The 10,424-nt window shown below is 44.4% G+C and overlaps 1 protein-coding gene across 2 annotated transcripts in view; it reads left to right on the forward strand.

Annotated features, from left to right (window-relative positions):
• The window catches only part of RETREG1 (reticulophagy regulator 1), a 302,227-nt gene extending 293,909 nt beyond the window's left edge, over positions 1 to 8,318 (forward strand). For both annotated transcript variants that reach the window (XM_029590332.1, XM_029590333.1), the window contains 2 exons: positions 1,499 to 1,625; positions 4,553 to 8,318. In XM_029590332.1, coding sequence (XP_029446192.1) covers positions 1,499 to 1,625; positions 4,553 to 5,013 — 588 coding nt within the window. In that variant the 3' untranslated portion in view covers positions 5,014 to 8,318. The remainder of the gene's footprint in view (positions 1 to 1,498; positions 1,626 to 4,552) is intronic.
• The last annotated feature ends 2,106 nt before the right edge of the window (positions 8,319 to 10,424 follow it).

The raw sequence follows: 10,424 nt of genomic DNA on the forward strand, positions 1-10,424 counted from the left end.
GGAGAGAGATGATGCTTTCAGCACTATACGGTTTCCTGCTTTGTCCTGCTTGGGAATCATCCATGTGTGAGGGCTACCATCCTGCTTGGCCTCTGAGAAAGCAAAGTTGCTTACTTGTAACAGGTGTTCTCCGATGACAGCAGGGTGTCAGTCCTCATGAAACCCACCTGCCTCCCCTGGGAGTTGGTTTCTTCATGTATGACGTATATCATGGGCTGAGGAACGCTGCATAGGAGGCAGAGTGATAACTGCAGCTGCACATGTTTGAAAGTTCTAGAATTTTTTATATCAAAGTACCAGACCGGGCTCCATCCGATGATGTCACCCATGTGTGAGGACTAACATCCTGCTGTCCTCGGAGAACACCTGTTACAGGTAAACAACGCTGCTTTAGCCGCATGGATGGTGGGCGATTTTCAGACAGCTGATTAACAAGAGCAAAATGCCCTCCAAGTGACAGTACCCACAGCAGCCACTGTCAATACTATGAGACAGTAACTTGCACTAGGAATAGCCTAGTGGTTAGAGCAGTGGGTTATGAATCAGGAGACCAGGGTTCGGGTCCCGCTGTCGCTCCTTGTGACCTTGGGCAAGTCACTTTACCCTCCATTGCCTCAGGTACAAAACGTAGATTGTAAGCCCTCTGGGGATAGGGAAATACCTACAGTACCTGAATGTGAACCGATGTGATATCTCAGATCGAATGTCGGTATATAAAAATAATAAATAAATATCCCAAGTGAGAGACAGGAAGTGCAGCTCATCAGTTCTGGCCCCCGAAACCACAAGTGAGTGAGAAACCTCAGCTTCTCCAACCCTGCAGACTTTACAGTAAGATGGGCCTAACCGAACTCTGCCAATCAAAGACCCTTCCTCACTCAGTCCAATGTAAAGAACAGGCAGACTTTCATACAGCTATAGGAGCTCTTTGATTGGCCAGGACTGATTTATAATCATCCTGAAAGCAGCTCTATGCCCGTCCCTGCAGTTTCTTCCTGCTCCTTTGGGCTTACAGTTCAGTTAGAATCAATCTCTATTGGGCTGTAACACTATGAGCTTTCTTTTGCAGCTACTTCCGTTTTTCCTCATTTTTACAAAGTAGCTTGGGGCCACAAACTGCGGCTTCTTGCAGAATGTGGTACACCTACACCCACTGCTGAGACTCTCCTTTCCCTGTTTCCCCCACCACCAATCATTTTCTCCACTGAGGCTAGGAGGACTGTCTGTACTGCATCCACAACCCTGGCTGGACTGGTGAGCAGAAATCAGGCTCAGGAATCAAACTCTGGTCTCCTACATGGGAGTCTTGAGAACTTTTCAAGGTATTTACTACATTGAAAAGTTGGAGCAGTTTGGCATTATTGGAATTATCGAAGTGATGGACACTGGCTCACTGCCACTTTATCCGGCTGCTCCGAAGTCACTAACTACTTTGAAGTATTTGGATTTATATATTTATATTTTTTTATGACTCATCATTGAAATTTTCTCTGTACAGGTCAGTCCCATGGTGGCCGCCAGAGAGCTCTCAGTGTCAGATACGGAGCCATCGGAGGTATCTTGGTCTGAAAATGGAACGTTTAATTTATCCGAAGGCCACACGCCACAGACAGATACATCCGACGGTATGTCCACTTACTGCAAGTTGTTGTTATTATTTGATTGACAGCTTATCAATCAAAGCAGTTGAACCAGCTGAATAAAGCTGTTTGGAATTTCAAGGCATTATGGCACTGTGCTAGCTAGTGTGGTAGAAACTCACCTGGCGGTCAGATTTTAAAGAGGTTAAGCTTCTAACCTTAGTCATGCCCCTTGGAAAACTTCCCAGAGCCTAGTTCCACAAGGCGCCTAAATTTAAGTGGCCTAAAACTGGGCAGCCAAGAAGCAGGGTTAGGGCAGGAGCGAGGAGTTTAAGAACGCTAGATCTGATTTTCAGCATTATGTACCTAACTTCAGTGCCTAAAGTTAGGTGCAGGGCTAGCCCCCTGCAAATTTAGGCACTATCTCTGCTCCCTTGGGTTGGCAATCAGTTGCATTTCTGCTCCTTTCCACCCTCACCAAGCCTGAAGCTTGAATTAGCCCTCCCCCCTTCCCATATCCCCTCCTAGAGTTGGCACTGCCCACCTCCCACCCGAACCCTGATTTCTGACGTGGAGTGATTCCCACTATTGAGGGTTTTGGTTGACTTAAAAAGAAAAGCCATACCTGCTGTGTATTATGACCTACTTCAAAAGTACATATAAGAAACAGTGGCACCCACACTCATTCCATGAAAATTTTACTATTGATTTTAAAAATATATATATTTTAAGTCTGTTGTTTGCAGTTACCTTACAGTCCTAGAAGCAGTTATGTTAGCATGAGTGACAAATAACCTTATGCTCATTGGTACTGTATGGCTCAGCAGATTGGCACAGTTTGGCTTGAGCCTTTCAGCTCTAGGCCACTGGTTCTGATGCAAGTCAGTAATGACCTGAAGTGATTACATTCTGAAAGCAATGTGGCAGGCGTCTGTGAAACGAGTTGATAGTTTCAGTCAAGTTCCCAGTGGATATGCCCTCAACACTTCCCACTCTCCCCAGTATACACACACACACACACACACACACTGATTACACTCTTTTCTGGCAGTCTCCAATAAAAAGGTAAAAAATAATTTGAAGTAGAATGGTGTGTGCCCATACTCTGTACCACTATTTCTTTTCCCCACTTTGGCTTCACGAGAGGAGAATTATCTATAGTTAGCGAAGTAGTTCTTGCTAGCCGATGAGAAGAAGCCCTGGAGCTGGCACATTATACGCTCCTCCATCTCTCCCCACCCTCAGAGTGCCGTAGATATAGGGTCCGTAGGTAACGTGGGTAATTGCTTACTCTTGGTCCCTGTGGCTGCCTCTCTTCCCCTGGATTCACTTCTTCTGTAAATACAAAGCACATGGTGGAAGGGGAGGATCTGTGGAGGCCATCAGCATATGCTCATTTTTGTCCTGCGCTGCCGACTGAGTTGATATAACTGCACCGTGGAGGTGTGATTGGAAGGAATGGGTTGGGTTGGGGGTGGCAAGGTGGAGAAGAAGGGACACTGCATGTATAGAAAAGAGGAACATGGGAGCAAAAGAGGAAGGGGGAGCATGGAATGAAATGGGTTGGTGGAGAGGGGCAAAAGAGGGAATAGTGGGGAGGGGATAGTGGAAGAGAGAGAAGGATAGAAAAGTGAAACAAAATTGGAGAAGATGAAGGGAATTGAAGGCGTGTTGGAAGGCACACAGCAGTGCAGAAGAGGAGTATGTATGAAATCTGAGGAGAAAAAAAGCATGAAAGTTTGGAAAGGTAATGAAGAGGAGGAGCTGAGGAAGAGTACACCTAACATGTTCCACTTCAACTCCTGAAGCCAAAAATAGTACAGGCATGGAGCCCAGGTTCCTCTCTCACTACTGGAGTGGCTCCCTCTAGGACAAGGCTAAGGCACATTGGCAGGGCAGTGGGGAGAAGCTTTCATGCTGCTGCTTCTGCCCCTGCAGGACTCATTCTAGGGATAAAAAAAAAAGAGGCCTTCTATTTCCAGTGCTGTCAATCTAGTATGTTTCACAGTTGCTACATTTTTTAATATAAAAAAAATAAAGCTACTCACAAATAAACCAAAAGGAAACAAAAGTCACCACGACATAGCATGGAGGGCTGCAGCATGCACTTTTAGCCAGAGAGAAGAGGGCTCACCATCAGCCAAGCTGCTTTACCTGATCAATAGCTCTGAAACTTATCCTCTTTCTCTCAGAAAAGGATATCCACCCATTTTTGTGCCTATGGAAAATAAAAAACTTTATTGAAAAAGGCCCTCAGAGTGTTGTCAATTTTTGATACAGGCCTAAGGTAAGCAAAAATTTGTAGGGCCATATCCAGTAAAGTGGTTAAAAATATTGTGAATATTAATAGTTTTGAGACCTTACATATGCATTTTAGTCAGCCACCAAACAGATATGCGTTATGAATAATTTGTATTTATTAAAGTGTGCAGATGCTAGGAGGGGAAGGACTGATATTTGAGAGTTTTTGGGCACTTTTCAATAAGAAGTGCCACACTGCTGTAGGTATCAAAATACACCAGGGTTCTGAATTTAAATATCCAGATAGGTAGTGTTAACCACATGTAAAATGCCTGCCTGAAATATTTAGTGGTTATTGAATGTTTGTGGCATCCCGAAATGTCTTAACTTCTTGCTTCTTGGAGCTCTGTCTTTTCCCCGAAAACTGATATTAACACTGGAGTTGTTTCTTGTAGTGGATCACCAGCACTTCAGCAGCAGATCTTCCCTATCCCTAGGCATCCTTAATCCCTGTGCCCAAGGTGTCTCACAAGACTCCTACCACATCTAGTGAGCTTCGGGGCCAGTCAGCCATAGCTGAAAGTGTGTTTATATTAATATAGTTTTCCTCTATTGCTCAGAGTGGTTTTTTTTTAGAGACCACTAAGGGTTCAGTGTTGGGTAACACCCAGGTTTCAGTTTCATTGGGCCACAGTGTTTAATCATATATCTGTGATGGTTATTTGTTCTAGATTTTGATCGGCGCAGTGACCAGGAAGAAGCATTTGCCAGGGACCTGGCCAACTTCCCCTCTCTGGACACCGGGACCAATGACGACGACTCAGACTCTAGCTTGGGCCTTCTTGTGCAGGGTGCCAGAGATAAAGCACCTGAGGGGGACCACTACAGGCAGTCAGCCACAGGCCTTCACCTTGCCCTGGCCAGTGATCAGGCGGTGCAGTTAGCCAGCGACATGGTGGCCGCAGTGGTGTCGGCAGCCGTCAGGGAGCAGCTGCAGTCTGCTCTCCAGCGGCAGGCATCAACCACTGAGGACTTGGAGGCGGATGAAGCTGACGACTTTGAACTGGTTGACCAGTCTGAGCTGGAGCAGATGGAGAAGGAACTGGGACTGGCCGATGGTCAAGAATCACCGCAGGAAAGCCTTGACAAGAAACCTTCTAGCTTCCTGTCACATCTACTGGGAGGCCACTAACTACCTTCCCCACAGTTAATCCCTTCTCCTCCTCCCCTGGGGAGCATGAGCTGGTGACATTGTGGACTCAAAATACACAAAAGTAAAGCAAACCAGCCATACGCAAAGCAAAACAAAAACAGCAGTACATGTGGAAAACTCTTTTGAGCTGCATCTTTAAATATTTTCCTTCCTTTAGATTCTGCCGTAATGTCCTCTTTTGTATTTGTGAATGTAGTGTGAGCTGAGTGGATAGCTGTCAGCTGGCGGGGAGAGCTGTGTTGCTTGGGATAATTTCAGCTTTGGTGTCATAGCATGGTTGTGGATTGTACATCCCACTGCATTATTGCACATCAATCTTAGGAGGCTGTTTGCTCTAAGAAAGGAAAGAAATTGCCAAAACTTAAGAGTCAGGAAGGATCTTCAACCAAAAGCTCACCACACTCCAGCATACAGACATGCAAAAGAACAACAACTGCAGAGTAAGTGTGGCTTTTGGACTGCTCTTCCCTTTCCTGCCCTTATTCCAGTCAATGCAGGGGTGGATATAAAAACAAAAATCACATTAATGATGTGCCATAATTACATTAATATAAAAAACTACCACTACTCTAATTAATTTACCTCTAACTTATGCATCCTCCTTACAAGATTTTGATGATTGTAGAATGCAGATGGTGTCGCATGTCAACCTTTTAACACTAGTGGTGTAGGGCGACACTTGTCCAAGCTGCTGCTGCTGAGGTCTGTGTTGGCAGGGTTTGCATATAGCATGCTTCCCATCTCACCCACTTTCCTGAACAAGGAAGGTGATTTCTCACCCAGGCCAGACCACACAAATAATTCATTTCCCTCAGACAGGGATGTGGCACGACCTGCTTCCTGCAGGGAGACCAATGTCCAGTGCAGGTTTCTGGACTTTCAGCCCAACGCACTTTCATATTTCACAGTCCCTCATTTCCTCTCTTTAAATCAGTGTTGCAGGCACCAACATGGATTGGGGGAGGGAGTCAAAAAAGTTAGGACTGGCCTGAGGTCTCCCTCTGAAAAATGACATCCAAAAGGTTTGTACTGTGGTTTCTTATATGATTAACATGGCATGCTCTCGACTCTTGCAATGGAAAAATTTGACAATCCATCCCCCCCACTCCAAGAGGACTGGCAGAGGACTGTATATTTCCACTGTTAAAACAAACTTTGAACCGCATATGTGTTTTATGAAAATGCCCTGAAAAAAGATGCAGGGAAAGGGCCGAATCAGCTATTGCCTCCTGTAAAAAAATTATTTCCCCCAAAATATTGGTAGTCAATAGTCGTGCACATACAAGTGTCCTTCATAAACCAGATATAAAGCAGCAGCAGGATTAGGGGACCACAATATAGGTTAACATAAGCTCTTGCATTCTTCCCAGTCATAGGAGGCATGCTCTGCTGTTCTTGGGATGGGACTCTTCCTGCCACACAATTACAGAGGAAAGAGCAAACTGGAATTTTAGTGGTAGTTTTTTGGGGTTTTCTAGTTCTTTCCTGGGGGAGTTAAAAAGAGCATGCCCAAATGTAGGGAGGAGCAGGGATTCCCTGTATTTGTTATCGGAAAGCTTCTGCAGACGTTTTTCCTTGTTTGCGCTTGTGTATTAGTAAAGTGTGCTTGTTGTCCCGATACAATAATTAGCCTGTACCCTCCCCATCATCGGTCTCATTCAGCAGTGGGAGATTCTCAGTTTCCAGTTCTGCTGACTCTCAAAACTGCTCTGGGTTCTTTGATCCCAGTATGTGCAAATGTACATTGTGGATACCCCAAAAGCCTGTCTGGTTTGGGGGCCACCAGGACCTGAGTTGAGAAGCGCTGCCGTAAAGCTAGCGAAAGTTGAGTGGTGACAAAAAAACCCAAACAAACCCACAAACAGCACTGTGTTACATTGAGAGCAGGGACTGAGAAATACAGGAAGACAGCCAAAGCCACAGAATAAGTAATTTTTTGTAGCCTGTGTAGATGCAGAACACAGGGACCCTCAGAGCTAACTTCCAAAGGTAGACAGTGCGGGTAGTTTCCCAATGGAAAATTGCCTACACGGGCATAAAAAGTGCCCCACATGCTTTGTACCTGCAGTTTTCTGCCTGGTACTGAACAGGAGCAAACCTGTGCTATGTAGCTTTGAAAATCCAAACATATGTGCATCGTTTGAACATGACCCTCCCAAGGAACATCTCTTTTTAATCTGTCTAAAGGCGCACGGGTTGTGAGAAGCCAGTCATGAGAGGGATGGTTCTCAGCCGGAGTGATGTAACCAGGTCACTCCTTATTTACCCGGCTGTATCCCTGTGAAAATTGCCCTCCCCATTAGTAGATGTTGATCAGGAGGATTAATTTTGCCCAAGAGATTGTCTTTAAACTTTCTTTTATGTATGTATGTATTTATTTATTTTTAAATCTTTAACGGTTTTTGCTGTCCCATAAAAAATTAAAAGAGCATCCTGGGCCAAAAGGCCAAGGAAACCATTTGACCATCTCCAAATGCCAAGGAACAGCTTAGATTTCCTCTTCCTTCCAGTGATGTGCTACTGACCTCTTAGCAATGATCTGTCGCCAGCTCTGCTCCACTCAGCCAAACACTCTTTGTTTTACTAAAATTATTTATCGAAAGGATCTCAGAAGCCCTTCCCCCCCCCCCAACCCCACCAGCACGTCACTGCTTCCGTACCAAGCATGAGTTAGAGAAGTCCAATATAGTCATAGAGTGGCAAGTTTTACGATAGGGGTTAATTGCTGATAGAGATCTCTCTGCATGGAAAGCTCAGGTTGAGGCAAGAGTTATGACCAGCTGTGACAGAAACACAGGTCGGGATTTCTCTGGCAGGATTACTGTAACTGGGAAAACCCCAAGATTAGAGGCCTGACAGCCACGGGGATTGGGGAGGACGGGGCGGAATTCTGTAGCACCACGCATTGTGGCTTGTCGCTGTCAGAAAATGTCCCACTGCCACTCTGGAGCTTGTCTGTATGCAGACGTCATCAAGAAAAGGAGGAGACTGTAGAACAGGAGCTGCTCGGCCATTTTTTTTTTTTTTGTAAATAATCCCATTTCTATCTTAAAAAGTGAGATAAAGTAAAATAGGATTAGATGTGTACTGTATGTTGATTTCTTTTACTGTTAATTATTTCTGGTACAAGTTGCTAAAAGATGTTTTAAAAAAAGGAGAAATAATTGCACTTTGATATTTTATCGATTTTACGTGTTCTGCACATATCTGTTGGAGCAGTGAAAGAATAAAAAAAAAAACAAAACTTGGGGCTCTATTGACAAAAATAAAAACAACAAAATAAGTTACTGGGCATGCTTTGATTTCCTGCATATGAAAGGTGAGAGAATGGAAAAATAAAAGAAGGGCAAAGCAAACTTTTTAGACTTAATGTTGTAAGACAGCAATCCTCTGGATTCAGATTTTTGTTAGTGGGGCCAAAAACCCACACAAGTACAAAGATATTTGAACATCCATTTGGCAAAATTATTCCGTAGCACTTCCTATTCTGGCATTGTGAAGCAGCCACATATACGTTTGTGTGTGGGTGTGTGTGTGGGTGTATATATATACACCCACACACACACACCTTTTGGAGTTTTTTTTACAATGTGACATTTTTAGCCAGTCATCAGGAGTAAATTTCTTATAAGACACTACACAGGCAATTAGGATTAAAGCTTGTTTATATAGTTGGGGTTTTGCTCTTGAATGTTTTTGATCACCTGATTTCCCTTGTCCCCAAGTCCCTCTTACACTTTTACTTTTGCTTCTCATTTTATAATATTATTGGGCTTAAACTAGCACTTTGCTAACATTACTAAAGTGTGGGGTTTTTTTGTAATTCATATGATCTCAGCAGCAAAGTACCTCTGAACCACTGTTCAGACTCGAAGGCCTGATGCCTTCTGTATCCTAACAAACAAGGGTGACACATGCTGCTGTGTGCCACCAAGTGGGAGACCTGGGTTCAAATTTTAGCCCTATCTTGTGGTCTGAAAGCAAAGGATCTTTGCAGAAGCAACATTCAGAGCCCTTGTTGGGGGGAGTCTCAACCATTGCCCAACCACAGCATCTCGTGCATGTTTACTAGGCTCTGGAGGGAGCCTCTATTTGTGTTTCCTGGCCTAGGACTGTTGCTGCAAATAGGGGGCTACATAGGAGGGGGAGAGAGTTAAATTGGGGAAGAACCTGGGTTCTGATTGAAGGTTCATAGCACCACAACCCCAGCAGAAGCTGGTTTCAAATGAGCAGGAAGCCCAAAGGGAAACCACTGGTTGAGATTTAAAAAAAATTCTTGAGCCTGCAATCAAGCTTAAATGCATTTTATACTCCTTTACTGAATGTTGTGCTTGCCTTCCTCAGTGCACATAATTACAACCTTGCAGAAGGTACTTCTATAAATTATTGTCTGTTGATCTATTCCAGTTTGATGACAAATACCGTTTCACTGCTTTCCCATTTCTTGTACTAGAGTAGCACAGTCGGTTTGATTGACGGAAGACGAAAGATTCTTAATGTTCAGCCACATCACTGCCAAATAAGCAGGATTACTAGCTAAATTGCTCAAAATGACACCTCATTTCTTTTCCCTATTGTGTTCTCCTTTTAGCCTTGTTCCTAGGTCTCCATTTATTTTTATTCCATTTTATTTGTATAGTTTTTTAAAATAAAAATTGTGCACCTTTTATTGTGGCCACACCCTTTGTTTTAAAAATATTTCCCTGAGCCTACTTGTCAGATTATAGTGTACCATGTGATGTCTGCTTGGGAGCCTGATGAGGATCAGCACAGCTGCACTGTGAATTCTCACAGGACAAGCAGGATGGTAGTCCTCACATGTGGGTAACATCTGAATGGAGCCCAACCACGGAACACTTTTGTCAGTTTCTAGAACTTTGACTGGCACCACTGAGCATGCCCAGCATGATACCAACCCTGCATCCAGCAGGGGTCCCCCTTCAGTCTCTTTTTTTCCGCACAGCAGTAGCCTCGCGAATTCTGGAGCTCTGTGAGTTTACCTCACAAATTTTCTCACGGAATGCAAACTTAAACAAATTTTTCTCCATCCCGTGGTCTCCCATCAACCACTGACCTTCCTCGATGCCGGTAAGTTTAAACCCGTCGTTTTCCAGTCGGTTCCCGACATTTTTTCCTCAGTGGTATTCGTCTGTCACCGACCGCGCCCCCATTTTCTTTTTCTAAAATCATGGCTACCGGGTTCCGCAAGTGCCCCTAGTACCCAAGAACTTTGTCCATCACAGACCCGCACGACATGTGCGTTCTGTGTCTTGGACCTGTTCATGACATGCAACAGTGTACCAGCTGTTCACAAATGACTCCAAAAGGCCGCAGGGCCCGCTTGGAGAAGATGGAACTCCTTTTTAAGATATCTCCATCGACTTCGACAA

The sequence above is a fragment of the Rhinatrema bivittatum genome, chromosome 2 (genome assembly GCF_901001135.1).
Source record: "Rhinatrema bivittatum chromosome 2, aRhiBiv1.1, whole genome shotgun sequence".
NCBI classification, from domain to species: domain Eukaryota; kingdom Metazoa; phylum Chordata; class Amphibia; order Gymnophiona; family Rhinatrematidae; genus Rhinatrema; species Rhinatrema bivittatum.